Below are 19,124 nucleotides of genomic sequence, written 5' to 3'. Positions count from 1 at the left end.
GACAGATGTAACTTCTTTGACCCTTTTTAGCCTAAGGCACCTGCAGAAAAAAACCCTGTTGAATGCCTACGCCTTTTTGGGTGGAAAGGTGCCCTCAGTCTATAAAAACCTAAATATCTCAGCCTCTGAAGCACGAGGTCATTGTAGCATAAGGCAGTCAAACATAGCCCTTGAAGTTGCACGAACTCAGTGTTGAATGATTCATAGTGTCCCAATCACTCTTTATTTTTGTGTATATATACACAAATGTAAAAGTCTACATGAACAAAAATACAACGTCAGCCCCCCTCCTTGATTTTATCTACTCATAAACTGACGGGGTCAGATTTAAAGTCTTGGGTCCTCCTGGCTTTTGCCCACGTAGTCCTGCTAGGAAGACGGCGGGCTTGGGGACGTTGGACTTGGCGTCTCGCTTGGCCTGGCAGCCCGCGTCTCTGGGCGGGTACGTCTGAGTGACGTTGCTGCGCCTCATGTGGCTCAGGTCCGTCTGCATGGAGTGGGTCACCGTTCTGCGGATGTTAGCCTGCAACAGTGAGACAAGCACAAAATAATTATAATTAGTATTACATTATTAAATCGCAACTCGTAAAAGGGAAGTCACTTGCACTCTAACCTTGGGTTTGACTCTGAAGAAGACGCACACAGCGTCGAAACGTCAGTCATTATGTTTGCACCACAATAAAATACTACAAAGTCTCTGATGCTCCAGTCATCCCTGGCCTAGGCTTTCCGAAGTGGATCAGTTTACTCTACATTATTAAATTGCACTTAGCAGATGCTTTTTAAAAAAATACCCAAAACGACTTACAGATATTACATGGTATTGGTTAAAGTCCTTGGAGCAAGTTGGGGTTAGGAAAACTACAACATGAGAGGAGACAGAATGAAAAGGTCATAAACACGCACACTGGATACTGTTCTTTTTTTCTCTTTATTTTTTTGTAGCGAACAACGCGTTTCGCGTTTCGCGTTTCGCCTAGTGCGTCTTCAGGTTTGAACCTGAGGACGCACTAGGGGAAACGTGTTGTTCGCTATGCCTATAGCATTATTTTGTTTAGGATTAGCATTTGGTATGTATTTTCTAATGATAGAGTTAACACACTGCTGTGGGAATATAGAAAGCACTTCCGTGTGCCCATCACGGAAAAAAATTCTGTGTCCAGGAGCACGGAATTTTGGCAAAATCCGTGCTCTTGGACATGGATTTCGTGTCCTTGATGTCCGCGTCCAGGAGCACGGAATTTTTGAAGATCAGGCTGCAACACACACACACAAATGCATATACACACCTGTAGTGTGTGAGCAGCACAGCACTCTGCTAGCGTGGACTGACCAGCTGTATGGCTTTCCTGCGCAGCTCCCACTCGTTCCACTCGTAGCTCTTGACGATGTTGCTCTCCAGCAGGTGTGTGTCTGTCTGCGTGCTGCTGTCGCACTTGGAGATGGGCTTCACCAGGAGCCGCTCGCCTGACTGCATCTATATAACATGTATAACATACACGTACACGAGACATGTTTTCAAAAAATATGAAACACCACATACAATCTTGGAGATGGGCTTCACCAGGAGCCTCTCGCCTGACTGCATCTGCCGTAAAACATACATGACGTGGCGCAAACCATCACAACCAACACGACGTTTTCAATGATACCACGCCACATACAGTCTTGGAGATGGCCGATGGGCTTGACCAGTAGCCTTTCACCTGACTGCACCTCCTGGACACAGTCACATGGGGAAAGTTCGGTAACACTTTATTTTAGGGATACATCTATTAGCACTAATACATACAATTTGCCTGTATAAGTAACTTGTAAGGCATGTACAAAGCAAAATCAAACATGTGTTAGGCATGTATTCGCAAATGTCTTGTTCATGCACAATAAGGGATTCATTACCAATTTAACCTTAGTAAGTACCTAGTAGGCCTTAGTGCTTGCTTAGTACATGCCTTACAGGCTACTTATGCAGGCATTAACATTGTATGTATTAGTGCTTATAGATGTATCCCTAAAATAAAGTGTTACCGAAAGTTCCCATGTAGTATGAGAGAGTGGTCTACTACACACTGGGTAAAACGAGCCTTGCGCACCATCCTACGTACTTCCGCCAAAAGACTTGACTCCGAGCATAGTCTGGTTATAGTTTTCTGTGGAGCGTTGTTGGCCGGCAGGATCTTGCCGGCCAACCCTCCCCAGAAAACAGACAATAAGCGAAGAGTGTTGTTGAGTAACTGTCTGCGATTGGGTGAGAGCTGTCCAATCATTTCAAACCAGAACTGAGTGCAAACTTCCCACTTCCTGCAACCACGTCAGATCAAACAACCTCCAGACCATGAATAAGAAATTAAATTGTAGTATTATGGGATGGTCAAGACCAGGCTAGGGTAAAACCTCCATGGTGAGGAGACCGGCACGGGGGGGGGGAAGCATTGCAAAATGACCCAGACCGGGATTCGAACCTGGGTCCCCATGGGCAATTTAGCCCATGTATGGTATGGTACAGTACACCTCAGCAATCCCATAATTGTTTTTTTTTCCTTATCATTGTGTGTTAAGTTTTTGTGTATCTGTCTCTTTTTTTGCCCATCAATCAGGATACCTGAAGCAGACTGGGTGTGAGTGGTCAGGTGCCTACCTGTAAGTAGGGCTGCGCAATTCATCGAAAATAATCGAAAATCGTGATCAAATTGTGAAATCGAAGTCGTGATTTCAATCGTGATTTAATCGTGGCAATAGTGACCTACCTTTGAGAGCGTCCTTGAAGCCAGAACATACTGACAGGCTGGTGTTTCTGGCCAGAAATCTGTCCACCTAAGTTTCATGCTATTGCCTTAACATAATTATTACTAATTATTTATTCATTTTATTTTGCTCATCCCGTATATAATTCATTCTTGGTTATATTTCATCATGTTATAATTTTCAAAAAAATCTGCAAAAAATCAATAATCGTGATTAATAATCGTGATTACGATTTTGACCAAAATAATCGTGATTATGATTTGTTTTCCATAATCGTGCAGCCCTACCTGTGAGTAGGGCGTGATGCATGCAAACTGCTGATGAAGCTCCAGCAGCTGGATGAGCTCTGGGCACCTCTTGGCCTTCTCCATCACGGCCTCCACGAACCGCTCGGGCTCGTTGGCAAAGCCGCACGCCGCCTCCTTGGAGGAGAAGGAGTAGTATTTGTCCTTGTGTTTCAGAAGCCCCACCTGCGGGTTCCCTGACAATGGAGGAGAACAGATTCTAGAACGCTGGCATGGAATTTGGAATCATAGTATATAGAACACAGAGAGTAACCAGGAAGACCACATAACAGTAAGTTTACCATTTTTGATGTGTTTCAAAATATGTTGTTGGAAGTGAGAGTGTGTGTGTGATAGTACTACTACAAAACAATTACTCATACTGGGACAAATAAAAGCTACTACGGTTCTACTACTACTACTACTACTACTACTTTACTGTACCTGGTAACAGTAGTCCATCTTTTTCAATTAACGTGTAGCCACAGACCCCCTTGTACTGTATGGGCAGTTGGTCAAAGTTGGCTGTGGTCTCGGGCAGGAACCACTCCTGGTTTTTGTACTCTGTTGGTTTTATCTTGTTTTCTGGAAGGAGAAGAAATGCGCACAGATAGCATACATACGTACGTACACAATAAGCACAAAAAAAGTGAAAGGTAAAATGGTCGCTCCTCAGGTGGCAATGACGGTAAATTCAATTTTCTTTTTCGTTTTCCGGGAATTACTCTTTCGTTAAAGATGATACCCTGAATTATTGAGCCAATTCGTCCACCTTTCTGTCCCTGTGTTGCGGTCTGCTGTCCTGGGGTGGATTTCTCGAAACCAAAGTTGCTTACTACATTAGCTGCTTTGTTGTTTTCAATGCATTTTCCCATTGGCAACTACAGACGTTGCTAACAGGCTATCAACTTCTCTTTTGAGAAATGCACCCCTGTGTTGTGTCTGACCTGAGCTCTCCTTCAGCCGCTCCTCGTCGCTCTTGACGGGCGTGCCCTCCAGCAGTGTATCCAGCTGCTCTGGGGAGAGCAGGTGCTCCTGGGCGGACAGGAACGGACGCAGGCTCAGCATGGTCATGTTCAGGACGTTCAGCAGCACCATCTCGTCCTGGAAGCCCACCCACAGCTTGGCCAGCGCCGTGAACAGGGGCTGGTGGGGAGGAGAGTGGAGGGGAGGGGAGGGGAGGAGAGACAGAGAGGAGAGGAGAGGAGAGGAGAGACAGAGAGGAGGGGAGAGGAGAGGAGAGAAGAGGAGAGGGGAGGAGAGAAGAGGGGAGAGAGAGAGGAGAGACAGAGAGGAGAGACAGAGAGGAGAGACAGAGAGGAGAGGAGAGGAGAGGAGAGGAGAGGAGAGGAGAGACAGAGAGGAGAGGAGAGGAGAGGAGAGGAGAGGAGAGGAGAGGAGAGACAGAGAGGACAGGTGAGCTACCTGATGATCAGAACGAGTAGAGCACAGGTGAGTTACCTGCGCATCAGAACGAGTATTGCATTACATTACATTACATTACATTGCACTTGCATCGGGACTGGTGGAAGTGGGAGGGGAGAGAGAGGACAGGTGAGTTACCTAATCAGGACTGGTGGGAGTGGAGAGAGAGGACAGGTGAGTTACCTGATCAGGACTGGTGAGAGGGGAGTGAGAGGCGGTGATGGGCAACCTGGATTCATTAGTTACAAGCAATCCAGTGCCACATCACCTGGTTGAATTGGACAGGTAAAAACCTGTTGGTTAGACTGACCCTTCATGGGCAGGTAAAGGTAACATTTAAAGCAGTGCTGTGACTCTGGGGGCTGTCGGCCCACCAGAAATATGCCCCTCATGCCCATTGACAGTAAATAGAATGGACGCCAAATCAACGCTATTTGCCATTCAACGCTTTGAAGCCAGATTTGGGAACATTCCAACTTACATTCCACCTTAGCAACGCCAAACGCAGGTGCTGATTGGACAACAACAAGACTTCTAACGGTCAATCAAACCATGTTCTGATGCTCATTGGTCAATTTAACTTTTAATATCTCTCTAAAACAAAACATCACCACAAAAAATCACCACCCTGGTAAGTTGGAGAGCAAGGGGACCTACTAGTTGAGCGAAAAATTATCCCCCTGGAGTGGCATTTAAGGGAGATACAGGGTTTTATGTCTCTCATAGGAATGAATGGGATTTGGCCATTTTTTGGTCTTTTTGGGTCCAACCTTGGCTCCAACTTGGCTTCAACAATGAAATAGAATTTTGGCCTCCATTCTATTTACTCTCAATGCTCATGCCAGATGACCAGTCCAGCCCTGACTGTTGCTGTTGAAGTGGGTTGGGCACATCAAACAGTCCGGTACCATGATCGCCACAGCAATGTTAATCCCTAATCCTGTTCTTGGAAACACTCACAAAAACCTGCAGGGTGGGGACGGCCGTCTTGGCGTGCACCGTGGTCTTCAGGAGGCCGAGGCGGTTGGTGAAGTCCGTCTGCAGCGTCTCAACTTGCTTGGCGCACAGGAGGGCATCCGCCTGGTGCACAGCACACACATTTAATAAACACAAACATGTAATACCACAGGAAGGCATCCGCCTGATGCACAGCACATACATTTAAAGGGACACTGTGTGAGATTGTTAGTTGTTTATTTCCAGAATGCATGCTGCCCATTCACTAGTGTTACCTTCTTCGTGAATACTTACCACCAGCATCAAATTCTAAGTATTCATTATGACTTGCACTTTTGCAAAATTGCACTTTTCATACATGAAAAGGGGGATATTCTCCATGGTCCGCCATTTTTCATTTCCAAAAATAGCAATTTTTAGCTGCAAAGATGACTGTACAGTACTTGGACCATACTAGAAAATATTTGTTTATTATTTAGTAAACTTTCATGTAAAGATCAAATTTGGCAATAGGCAGCCCAGTTTCAATGAGCAGCATGGTTGCAGTACCTTTTTTGACCATTTCCTGCACAGTGTCCCTTTAAACACAAACATGTAATACTACAGGAGGACATCCGCCTGGTGTACAGCACACACATTTAAACACAAACATGTATGGTAATACTAAGAACATCGCATGAAGAGTGGAAAATAAAGAATCACGCTAAGGCCTGTTGCCTGTTGCTTGGTCTTCAAAGTTTTTTTAAAAAAGTTCTCACATTAATTGAAGAAGTAGAGTATCATGTATTGATCCCGAGGGAAATTAAGGTGTGAAGTAGCATACGTAAAAGACAGCACTTCTCAGCACACACACACACACACACACACACACACACACACACACACACACACACACACACACACACACACACACACACACACACACCAGCCTCATACACATGCAAAACATAGACATACACACACTAACTTTGCCCACACACAACATGAAGTTGATAGTACAGTACAGCAATGCTAGAGCTTGCCACGCCCCCTAGGGGCCAGAATTAAACCTTCACTCTGTGTAGTACAATAACGTTTTGGCCTGTGTGGCACGCAAGCATACGTCATAACAACGATAATGATAATAAACCTTGCATCAGAAAAGAGTGTCCATGATTAAAGGTTTCATTCATTCATTCATTCATTTGTTCATTCGATAGTTCATTTGAAGAGCTCTTTTCCAAAATGAGACATATCCATTTTGTAGAATGTTGGGAAATTGACATTATTGTATTGGGCATTCCATTGAATTGAATTGAATTGCAAAACGCATTTTTTTTATAGAGGTTTTAAAGTATGTTCTCAAAACATTTGAATGGCAAGAAGTCACACATAGATGATTTGACTTCTTAACAGTCAATTCCAATATTAAAATTCAAAAAGTCAAAAATGGTGGATATAGCGTTTTGGTAAAGGAGCTCCTCATTTGTTTTCCGGTGACCTCTCCTCACCAGGATGATTCTGAGCAGGGCCTCGTGCTGCCTGAGGTTGTATAGTGCCTGCTTCATCAGCGCGGCCACGTCCATACCCAGCGTGGCGCCGAACTTGCTGTCCGCAGCCTTCTCCAGCACGCTGGTGTACTTCCAGGCCGAGCGGAGCGTCTGCTGAAGCTCCTTCTCCATGTCTCCCACCATGGCAGGTATGGCCTCGTTTAGGATCCCTGGCACTGCAGTTACACACAACAACAACAACAACATGGCAGGTATGGCCTTGTTTAAGATCCCTGGCACTAGAGTTACACACAACAACAACAACAACAACAACAACAACAACAACAACAACAACAACATGGCAGGTATGGCCTCGTTTAGGATCCCTGGCACTGCAGTTACACACAACAACAACAATAATAACAACAACAACAACATGGCAGGTATGGCCTCGTTTAGGATCCCTGGCACTGCAGTCGCAGACAACAACAACAACAACAACAACATGGCAGGTATGGCCTCGTTTAGGATCCCTGACACTGCACTTACACACAACAACAACAATAACATGACAGGTATAGCCTCGTTTAAGATCCCTGGCACTGCAGTGTCACACAACAACAACAACAACATGGCAGGTATGGCCTCGTTTAAGATCCCTGGCACTGCAGTGTCACACAACAACAACAACAACAACAACAAACGGAATAGGATGAGTATACATGGGTTTGACATTTGTAAACACCCCCTTCAGCGTCTGCTGAAGCTCCTTCTCCATGTCGACCACAATGGCACGTATGGCCTCGTTTAGGATCCCTGGCACTAGAGTTACACACAACAACAACAACAACAAAACAGGGGTGTGTTTCTTGACAACATTGTTGGTAACTAAGTTAGCAACTTACTTGGTTACTTGGTTGGAAGAAGAGTAAGTGTAACTCAATGGGACTTCCTGGTTAAATAAAGGATACATAAATAGAAATAAATTTCCCATTGTAAATCTAGTAAGTTGCTAACTGATTAGCATATGATGCTTTCGAGAAACGGGGTCCAGAACAGGCTATAGGGATATATACAGTATAGTGTGATATGAATTGTCTGAATAACAGCTTCCGTAGGATTTTTGTTCTAAAATGGAATTTTTTGCATAATTTGCTTTGTTTGGGGTCCTACTACTGAAAAATGATGGGTGTCGAATTTTCTGACCCCGTTATACCCCTCCTCTAGGGGGCGCTTTCTCGCCCTAGCCAGTATAGCTACCGAACCCATATCTCTACTAATAATGATAACATTTTCACAATCTTGGTGTTTATTTCAGGGTTATTGATGATGCTGAGTCCATTTATGACAGTTTCATTTTGATTAGACGTTGCTATTAGACATATTTTTGAGATTTAAAGGCTATTTTGTCCACCTACAAGCCTGCTGTGGGAGATATGACTATGATGGCATCTGTCTCATTGGATCTATGCACATCATATACATAATAAAGATTTACATTTTATTAGGGTCAGTACTGTGAGAAAATTATGGGTTTCAAATGTATTACCCCTCCAGGGGGCGCCTTTTCACCTTGGCCAGGATACGTATTGCAACCATAAATGCAGCAATAAAGATCCTATTTTCACAAACATGGTGTCAATTTAGGGGTTATTGAGGATCATGAGTCCATTTATGGCAGTTCTAGTGTGATCAGAAGTTGTCATGACTCATTTTTAGGTAGTGGCAAAGAGTTGTCAAACTTGCCAATAACACGATTGAAAATGAATATACCAGGATCTTCTTCAAATAAAGACTAAATATTAACCAACCAGAGGGCGTTGTGTGCACTCAGGAAGATGATGCTGACCAGCTATGTAATTTGTGTGTGTAACTGTGTTTCATATAGTGACTTTTTGGGTTGGAGTTAAAGGGACACTGTGCAGGAAATGGTCAAAAAAGGTACTGCAACTATGCTGCTCATTGAAACTGGGCTGCCTATTGCCAAATTTGATCTTTACATGAAAGTTTACTAAGCAATAAACAAATATTTTCTAGTATGGTCCAAGTACAGTTATTTTTGCAGCTAAAAATGGCTGGTTTTGGAAATTCAAAATGGCGGATCATGGAGAAGATCCCCCTTTTCATGTATGAAAAGTGCAATTTTTCCAGTCATAATGAATACTTAGAATTTGATGCTGGTGGTAAGTATTCATGAAAAAGGTAACATTAGTGAATGGGCAGCATGAATTCTGAGTCCATTTATGGCAGTTCTAGTGTGATCAGAAGTTGCTATTACACATATTTTTGACATTTAAAGGCTATTTTGTCCACCTACAGGTCTGTTGTGGGAGTTCTGACTACTATGGCATAAAATAGATGTTCAATGAAACTGAGCAGCTCAGTTTCTAATACACTTTGTATAAGGCTTGGCCGATTAGCAATATCAGGAGAAAGAAATCGTGATAGAAAAACAAAACTGTTTAACAGAAGATAAGAATTGTCTACTTGTGTGTGTAGATCAAAGGTTTCCAACGCTACCAGAGCAACTAAAGTAATTATTTCTCTATGGAGGGTCGGAGAATAAAGTAACCAAAGTGAGTAATTTGTATTGGCAGTGACTACCAAAGAATAATTGGACTCGAAAAACAAATAGGACAAGGTGTTCTGAAATGCATGAACAAGTCGGGTGGGTTTTGTTTACCTGATTCTGTTTAAAGTAAATGTAGAGTAAATGTTTGGTTTGCCATTTACTGTACAATTTTATTTTTGGAGCAGGCGTCACTCTTAATTATTTGAACCTCTGAGGGTTTTATTTGAAGAAGATCCTGGTATATTCATTTTCAATCGTGTTATTGGCAAGTTTGACAACTCTTTGCCATTACCTAAAAATGAGTCATGACAACTTCTGATCACACTAGAACTGCCATAAATGGACTCAGGATCCTCAATAACCCCTAAATTGACACCATGTTTCTGAAAATAGGATCTTTATTGCTGCATTTATGGTTGCAATACGTATCCTGGCCGAGGTGAAAAGGCACCCCCTGGAGGCGTAATCAATTTGAAACCCATCATTTTCTCACAGTACTGACCCTAATAAAATGTAAATCTTTATTATGTATATGATGTGCACAGATCCAATGAGACAGATGCCATCATAGTCATATCTCCCACAGCAGGCTTGTAGGTGGACAAAATAGCCTTTAAATCTACAAAATATGTCTAATGGCAACTTCTGATCATAATGAAACTGTCATAAATGGACTCAGCATCATCAATAACCCTGAAATTGACACCAAGATTGTGAAAATGTGATCATTATTAGCAGAGATATGGGTTCGGTAGCTATACTGGCTAGGGCGAGAAAGCGCCCCCTAGAGGAGGGGTATAACGGGGTCAGAAAATTCGACACCCATCATTTTTCAGTAGTAGGACCCCAAACAAAGCAAATCATGCAAAAAAAATCAATTTTAGCACAAAAATCCTACGGAATGACACTTCATACCACACTAGTAGGGAGAAACAGAATAGGGAGTGTACATAGATTTGACATTTGTAAACACCCCCGGCTGTGTACCACTGGCTGTGCACTCTTTAACCTCTGATTGTTGGAAACTGCTGTCACTCAAAAACTGAGCTCACGTGGTTGGATGCCTAACATCTTGCCCCTCCTCTCAACACGAATGTTTGTAAACGTGAAACCTATGTATGGTAAAAACCAAACATTGTTCATATACATGGGCTCTCAAATTTTGTTTCCCCCTGGCTGCGTGACCTTGGCTGCGCACAACTCAACCTCTGATTGTTGGAAACCGCTGTCGGTCAAAAATGTAGCTCATATGGTTGGATGCCAGTGTCTTGCCCCTCCCCTTTGTTTGTAAACAAAAAAAAAACATGTATAGTAGACCAAGGTAAGTCGTAGCACGCGTCAACAATGCAACAAAATGGGACCAACTTCAACTACAATCATTCTCCTAGTCTCCAGTTCTTACGGTCGTCGATTTCTTCTCCTCCCTTGCGGCAGTCCTTGTTGAAGAGGCGTATGCCGGTGACGATCATGGTGAGCTCGCTGAGGTGCTGCTCCTTGTCTGCTTTACTCAGCGTCATGAAGGTGGCCAGCTCCGACTGCGGGAAGATGCTCTGCAGTGCAGCTGCACATGATGACAACAAGTTCAAGATTTATTTTTTTATTTCTTAAAGGGACACTGTCCCATTTTTGAAAATAAGCTTATTTTACACCTTCCCTTGAGTTAAATAATAGGGTTTTACCGTTCTCCTGTACTTTCAACCGTTTTCTAGTTATGCCAGTGCAAATTTTACCTCCAAGCTAACAGTTAACATTGAGTCCTATGAGACCAGTTAGCCGCGAGCTGGTCTCATAGGACTCAATGTTAAAGGTGCCCTATTATGCTATTTAGAATAACTTTCATTGTTAATATTTTGCTTTACTGTGGTTAGTGGAGTTAATTTTGAATGATCACTTGTTTTCATGTCCATTATTTTTTATCATTGTGTACATGCACCCTACGCCGCCTGTTTGAAACGCGTGGAAGTGCAGAATGTTAGACCCTTCAACATTCTGAAATCTCGACGCAGCATGGAGCGTTTCATCAAGCATTCTATTACTAATATTACGTCAGCAGCACAGCTGTTTTTGACCTGGAATCCAACCCTGTAGCCTATGTCTAAAGTTGACAGCCAAATAGTTCACCCAATGTCCACAATCAATCTGAAAAGGACGCATCATAAGTCCCACGTTGTTATTTGTGTTATTCTGTGTCATTTGCTGAAACCCAGTCCCTATCCAATGCGAGTCTTCCGTGCATGGGCTTCAGTTTGATTTCAAAATCGCTTGGGACAATTAGGCTGCCATTAATCTGAGAAAGGGTTGAAAGTGCTGGGTACAGGCTATTGCTTCCGATTTGAGGTTTCATGAAATAATACGCATATTGCATATGATGCGTAATAACGCGATTGTGACCATTTAAAAAAAAAAAAAAAAGACTAATAGCCATCTGCGCTGTCTTGTTTATTTCTGATATCCTGCGCTGAAGAATCTTTATCTCAAACATTATTAACGCAACAGTAGGGGCCTGATTGGTTAACCCGCTGTCTAGCCTTGCATACTGTAGCCCTAAAGTTGAAGTTATCAGCCAAGTTTACTGCTCGCAAACAGACAAGTGTCGCGCTGGTCTAGGTGGGAGAAGTCTAGATCTGCTGTTGACAGGTGAACATTTGAAGACACAAAGAATGTTCTGGGATTGAAATCAGATCACATTCCCTTGTTAATGACAAGTTAACCTTCACAAAATAGGCTTTCCAATAAGCTAATCATCTGCAATTGCTGTACACAGTTCAAAGGATAGGCCTATTTATTCAGCGTTGTGGACATTTTCTTCGCTCCCGCGGCAGCCCCCATCTGGCTGTCAAAGACGCAGTCCGAAATTGAAAGAGTGCGCCCAGTAAGATAATGGCACGACTTGTCGGACTCAAACCTATCAATTCAACGTCTGTCAGTGATATCGTGACACCCTATTTGTGATATGAACTCCGTGTTCAAATTCGTCCTGTGGTCTATTTGCAAGACAGCCTGAATAGGCTACTGAGCGCACGCGTTGTTGGCTTTTAAAAATGAGTTCCTGTTTGCTCGTTGGCTGTAGGCCTAATGCACAATGGTGATAGGCTATGCTTCATAAAAATACATTTCAATGTATTTTCAGGTGCATGGTTTCATTTTAGTAACTGCATTTCTATTTAGTCCCCGGCAGAAATGATGCGCCCACTGGATTGGAAGCGCAATGGGCGGTCCTCGATGGATTGGTTTCATACTGGGTCTTATAATAACGCCTAGGCCTAGTTTCGGTTTCGTGGTTTTTTTGTTCGCATTTATCGACAGGACAGGATTTTTTTTATATAACAATAGGCCCTATCCGTTTCAGTTTCATTATTTTTGACATGCCGCCCGACGACTTGACCAGTTTTAAACGACGTCAAGCCAATATCCACGTTGCTCTTGCAGATATGATGAGCAAAACTGCGTTGCATTTTAATTACTGAATTGTAGCCTACGCATAGCCTATACTAACTGGCTAATCCTTGCCAACATTGCTGATGCAAACGGCTGCTGGTCATGTCGTGATACCTATTTGGATAACATCAGCGCACGTCTTCTAATTAATGTTATGCTTCAAGCGGCAATACAAGTGTAGGGTTTTCACATCTTACCAAACAAAAGTTAGTCTTGCCAACAGCATATGCAAAACGGCCCTGAAGCGAAGAGAGAGAAAGGAGAGATTCGAGTCTTTCACCCACTTGGAAGTGTTTTGGATTCTCAGTGCGCAACTGCGTTAACGCGCTCTGCCTGTTTTCGACCTTCCTCATTCAACTGTTTCTGACCCGTTAGCCATATGCCTACCAACCGGTATTTTATCAATGTAAAATGCAGCTTTAATATCACAATGAAACAAAAATATATAACTTGGGCCACAGGTGAGTGTTGTAGCCTATTGACGGAGCCGATTTATGAATTGAAAAAAAAAAAACGTGCGTAATGGAATAAACTTGTGGATGGCGAAATCCTATCCTTGTAGGCTACACTATTCTTGTACACTATTTTGTACACTCAGTGGTGTATTCACAAATAGGATACATCTCATCACAATACTGTCAAATTCAGATAGGCCTAGGCTATGTGGCTGCGATGAACAAATGCGCATTAGGTCTACTGTCTCTGCAATTAATAAATGGTCTGTGACATCGTCAACACTCCATCCCATAAGCAGCAATGTTAGGTACAGCATGACGTAGACCCGTACCGGAAACAAAAGCTATAGAATGTTGAAAACCCAACCACGCGTTCTCTGACAGTTGAGAAATAGCGTTCCTGCGGCAGAGAAATTCTCCCCCAAGAGGCCAATTTGTGAAATGCAGCTTTCACCAAGCTTTTACATACAACAGATGCTGTGTAACCCAATAAATGGGTAGTGGACATGAAAAAGCATAATAGGACCCCTTTAACTGCTAGCATGGAGGTAAAATTTGCACTGCCATACCCCGAGAAGTATTTTTTCAGAACCTAGTGTGCACAGTTCTAAGTGTATCCGCCTAATTAGTCACGCCCAGTGATTGGATACTTTTTGGTGAACTCTATGGAGTATCCAATCACTGGGTGTGACTAATAAAGAGCATGCAATCACTGGGCGTGACTAATTAGGCTGAATACACTTGGAAGTGTGCACACTAGGTTTTGAGAAATGCCCATTGTGTTTCATGAGACAGGACAGTGAAGAACAGACAGGAAGCGAGTTGGAAGAGAGAGACGGGGAAGGGCCGGCAAAGGACTCGGACCGGGAGTCGAACCCCTTACCCGGGTCGGCCGCATGGCAGACGAGTAGTGCCCTACCGTTAGGCCACGGCAGGGCCCAAGCTTTATTACTATTAATATAATACCCATATCAACAGCATAAACATGCAATATGAAAAGTGGATATAGGTTATACAGTTGGCTACTGTACTGTAAATATATTTCAGTGCAATTTTAAAGTTATGCTAGCCTACATCCTCGTGTGCTATTGACAGTCAAGTTGCCTGTGAGGTATGGCCCTTCCGACCAATATTTCTAAAGTTTCTAGACCCAATGTGACCCTTGGGCCAAAATATTATTGCCCAACCTTGGTGTGTGCACATCATCCTCACTCACCTGTGGCCTCTCTCACAGTGTTGATGTTGGTGTAATGTAATGTGTAATGTAATGTAATGTAATGTAATGTAATGTAATGTAATGTGTGGTATTGATGTTGGTGTAATGTAATATGTAAGTGTAGTGAAATGTAATGTGTAAGTGTAATAAGTGTAATGTAATGTAATGTAATGTAGTGTAATGTAATGTGTAGTGTAGTGTTTATGTAATGTAATGTATTATGTAAGTGTAATGTAATGTAATGTGTGCACATCATCTTCGGTCACCTGTGACCTCTCTGACGGTGTTGATGTTGGTGTAGTGTAATATGTAAGTGTAATGTAATGTGTAAGTGTAGTGTAATGTAATGTAATGTCACCTGTGACCTCTCTGACGGTGTTGATGTTGGTGGCGGAGCCCAGTCCGGAGCGCAGCAGCACGTAGGTGACGATGCGGCGGTACAGCGCCTCCAGGTCGTCCCGGGTCCTCAGGCGGCTGTCGGTGATCTCGCGACTCAGGGAGGCCAGGCGAGACAGCAGCACTCGGTGATGTTCCTCCAGATACTCGCCTGGTGTGTGTGTGTATGTGTGTGTGTGTGTGTGTGTGTGTGTGTGTGTGTGTGTGTGAGAGAGAGAGAGAGAGAGAGAGAGAGAGAGAGAGAGAGAGAGAGAGAGAGAGAGAGAGAGAGAGAAAGAGAGAGAAAGAAAGAGAGAGAGATTATTGTCAATATTTTTAGTTAAAGTGCACATTGGAGACGCAATTTCAAACTTCTGTGCTAACCCTGTTACATAGATTTTTGACAACAAAAGTACACTTGACTTGGTGTCAGTGAGGCAACACGTCATGGCATGAGCATGTGCAGCGTGACTCATCTTCTGAGGTTATATGTACAACATCATGATAAAAAAAACAAAAAAAACAAATTCGTGGCTAGTAGAATAGCTGGATGGCTATTGACTCTGGAAAACCACTAGCCACAGTGGCCGGCATGCGAAAAAGTTGATGTCAAGCCCTGGCTATAATACATGTGTAGTATACTGTATGCGTTGCAAAGTGGTGCACACCCCATTTTAGACTTTTGCATTTTATTATTGGAAATGGCTGTTCAGAAGTTCTGTCATATATGTGTGAATTCTTGCCATTCAAATATTTTGAAAACATATTTTGAAACCTTTATAAAATGCATTTCGCAATGCAATGCAATGGGATGCCCGATACATAAATGTCGATTTCCCAAAATGTTCCAAACATAAACCCTTCTGCAGAACTGCTAATCATGGGATGTACAGTATGGACTGTGTGCAGGGATGTCATACAGGGGGGTAAAGTGTTACTGAGTTATCAGGGCCCCATGTGTCGGGGGCCCACACAGTGTCTTGTACATTGTGCATTGGGCTGATTGTACATAGGGCCCAGAATGTGTTGCTATGCCCCTGGCTGTGTGTGGAGGACACTATGAACTGTGACAGTCAGAAGAACATGCACTGTGTGTTGGGCAATACATACTGTGTGTGTTCATATGCATACTTACGGCGAGATGTATAATTCATGTCAAAGAAGACTTGCATTTTGATTGTGTCGAGAGCAGGACTTCCCTGCTCCATGAGTTTGTCCACGCAAACCTAGATAAGACATCATTATATTAGTGGTAGCAGGAGTAGGTCTACTTTTTATTAGTGAAAATCTGAGGTTCATCCACCTTACCCTCATAAGTTCTTGCACATCTTGTTTGGTAAGGGTGCGATCAACATTAAAATGATTTCGTGGATCTAAAACTGTGGCCTTCACCTACAGGAAAGCGAGAGATCACGCCTGAATTATGTCACTAGTATATGCATTGTAGTGCCAGTTTCGTTAGGGGGAATAATGGTATTGATATCACTCACCATAAAAGCTACTAGGGTTTCAGACACCGTCTCTCCTTTCCCTGCACATTCCTGCGCAATTTCTCGAATAATACGTCTTATAACACTTTCTGCTTGAGCACGAGCCATGATGTGCTACCCTCGGGCCCGTGAGCTGCGGAGTATTTCAATTAGAAAAGCGCAGGTATCAGACATGTGCCCATTTTCGACGTGCTGCTCCGCATATTTACAAACTGTACTGGGTTACCATAGCAACTTCAAACATAGACCAGCTGACATAACTATTCATCTCCAAGAGGGGGTGCTAGAGCACCATCTGATGCCATGCAAGCTTGCTGTGAGGCACCACCTCCTGTATGCCATGGAATGATATGGGAACAAGATAGTCATTAATACATACCGGTATATACACTACAAAGTTAGCTGCAGGTTTAGACAAGTTAATCTAGGACTTCCTATTGTGCACCAGGGAAGATAATTATTTATTGTCTTTTATTAAAATCTGCTTAAATGTAGTCTGCTTAGATGTCTGCTTAAGATGTAGATAGTTTTAAAATATATATAGCTATTGGCAGTTATTGTCCGTTTTGGTTGGGCCCTGGGACAAGTCCAAATGCCCTCCAACCGAATGCACAGCCAGCCTACTATGTAGTGACCCTATTTGATGACCCAATTCTGGGGTCCCTCCCTCCCTGGATCCAGGACAGATGACCCACTTGTCTCCCCCTGTCGGTTGCTCTGAGACTGGGCCCAATGATATAGCACAATTAAATAAGGCACGACAAAAGTATAAACTGCATTTATTCACAACTAGTGCAGAACCTGTAGTGCCTATTTGCTCGTGTTGTTTTGTACTGTATATAACTATAATATTGTTAGCCTAACATAGGCTACCTTATCTTATCATAGTAGGCTGATGGTAACATGTAAGGAGATGAGAACTCGAGTGGAAGCTTATGGCAAGACTGTTGTTTAAGTGGGTAAAATCAGGTGAAAGATATAGGAGATAAAGATCAAATAATCTTATGAATTTTATTGGTGGCCCAGCCGTGGCATAGTCGGCTGGGCACTGGACTGCTAGGTGGGCTACCTGGGCGTGAAACTTTGCATTGTACGCCGTCGTGGAAATTCACTCTACAAATGGGAGATCATTCGGTGCAGTGCAGTGGTGCGAGAGTTGTGTGAGACACAGACAGACAAACAAACAGGCTACAGGAGGAGACACAGACAGACGTTTCTTGTATTATTAAAAAATATAGACATGTGTTTACAATCTGAACACCTGAACTGTGGATTTGAGGTAGAGTGAGTAATCACGTCACCATCCCCTCACAAAAGAGAAAAAAAAGAATACAAGAGATGCAGGCATAGCTCTCCACACATTATTCAAAACAGTAGTGTTTCAGACAGATCCACATAGTAGGCTATAGGCACCACAGGTGGAATATGATGCTGCTTGTTTGTCTCAAATTACATTTAGGAGCTGTTTCCACGTAGCAGGATATTTTTTTTTCTCCTGTTTAGGTGGAAATGCAACATATGGATAAAAATAAATACTCCAAATACTCCCAAATATTCACAAATGCCTTTTACCCCCCTAATTAGGATATTTTTAAAGCCTGCTTTTTTATATCTGGATTTTAAAAATCTGTTACGTGGAAACGGAAGGCCAAAACCAAGGAGAAACTGTAACCAGGAGAAAAAATATCCACATATAATAATATCCTGCTACGTGGAAACAGCACCTTAGTGACACAGCAACTTCATCAGGAGACGGAATCTTCATATATTGTGGAGCACAGGATTCCTTCAGCATCAGCACTTCATATATTAGAGATTACTCTGTTGGCACAGACGTCTTTCTCAGTTGTCAGTAAAAAAAAAAAAAGAAACAGACACTAAAACGACAGATGAAAATCAAGTGCATTTGTTAGTAATTGTTCATCTATTTTCGTCATATTGATGTGATAATAGTCCATTTGTGATTGCTCACAGGAGTGCATTTCTATCATTCATATCATACACTGTATATGTGGCAGGTTTACTATAGCATATTGTTAGTAATTGCTTACATAAGTGCTTGCTTGTACACAGTATTACTAAATAGAGTACACCATAACATAAAATAACAAGCTGCTGTTATTACATTTCATTTAATAATTGCCACAGTATTGGTCTGAGTTGGTGACAACTCCTGTATTCATCTCTACAGCTTCAGCCCCAGTCAGGTCCTTCATCACCCAGAGAGGCAGCTAACACAGACAAAGAGATGGATCTTCAAGTGAGGACAATCAATGTTAACTTCCGGGAAGCATTTTCTCCCGGACAAAATGGTGCCTGGAGTGACAGCTGCTCGAAATACATAGAGAATGTATTGTGAGATATATTTCAGAAGCAAGGGGAATCTCTTCATTTACTTTGGTTTACTGTATACCAAATCATGCATTTTTCTGTAGTGAAGTTGGCTGAAAAAAGTTAAGTTAATTTTAAGAGTGGGAGTGAATGACGACGGGAAACGGAGTGAATGACTTCCCAAAAAACGCCCTGTTGTCCGCTCTTGTTGTAGATCCATCTCTTTGACACAGATCAGATGGTAGACGAGCTAAGAAAGCACATGTCTGTAGAAAACTAGATGTAGCATCTTGGCATGCCAAGCTATTGGGCAGGGTTGCCAGATGAGGCTGATGATTTCCAGCCCACAAATGCTGAAAACCCGCCA

The 19,124-nt window shown here is 42.8% G+C and overlaps 1 protein-coding gene across 1 annotated transcript; it reads right to left on the bottom strand.

Annotated features, from left to right (window-relative positions):
* Window positions 1–200: 200 nt before the first annotated feature.
* On the bottom strand, window positions 201–16,633 carry cfap206 (cilia and flagella associated protein 206). Its single transcript, XM_063223746.1, has 12 exons — window positions 16,427–16,633; window positions 16,245–16,328; window positions 16,072–16,162; window positions 14,920–15,108; window positions 10,855–11,013; window positions 6,902–7,116; window positions 5,415–5,534; window positions 3,977–4,175; window positions 3,474–3,614; window positions 3,033–3,226; window positions 1,334–1,477; window positions 201–523 (listed from the first exon to the last, which is right to left on the bottom strand). Exons 1-12 carry the CDS (start codon window positions 16,532–16,534, stop codon window positions 302–304), a joined length of 1,866 nt encoding a protein of 621 aa, XP_063079816.1. The 5' UTR covers window positions 16,535–16,633; the 3' UTR covers window positions 201–301.
* Between the last annotated feature and the right edge of the window lie 2,491 nt (window positions 16,634–19,124).

Source organism: Engraulis encrasicolus, chromosome 18 (genome assembly GCF_034702125.1).
Source record: "Engraulis encrasicolus isolate BLACKSEA-1 chromosome 18, IST_EnEncr_1.0, whole genome shotgun sequence".
NCBI classification, from domain to species: domain Eukaryota; kingdom Metazoa; phylum Chordata; class Actinopteri; order Clupeiformes; family Engraulidae; genus Engraulis; species Engraulis encrasicolus.
Note: the sequence above shows the minus strand (reverse complement) of the source record. Positions and strands in the feature narration are given on the sequence as shown.

Coding starts and splice junctions, on each gene's coding strand:
- cfap206 (XM_063223746.1), bottom strand. CDS start 16,534: ATGGCTCGTGCTCAAGCAGAAAGTGTTATAAGACGTATTATTCGAGAA. Junction 15,109..16,071: donor CATGAATTATACATCTCGCC/GTAAGTATGCAT, acceptor CACACACACCAG/GCGAGTATCTGGAGGAACAT. Junction 4,176..5,414: donor TCCCCACCCTGCAGGTTTTT/GTGAGTGTTTCC, acceptor CCTCCCCACCAG/CCCCTGTTCACGGCGCTGGC.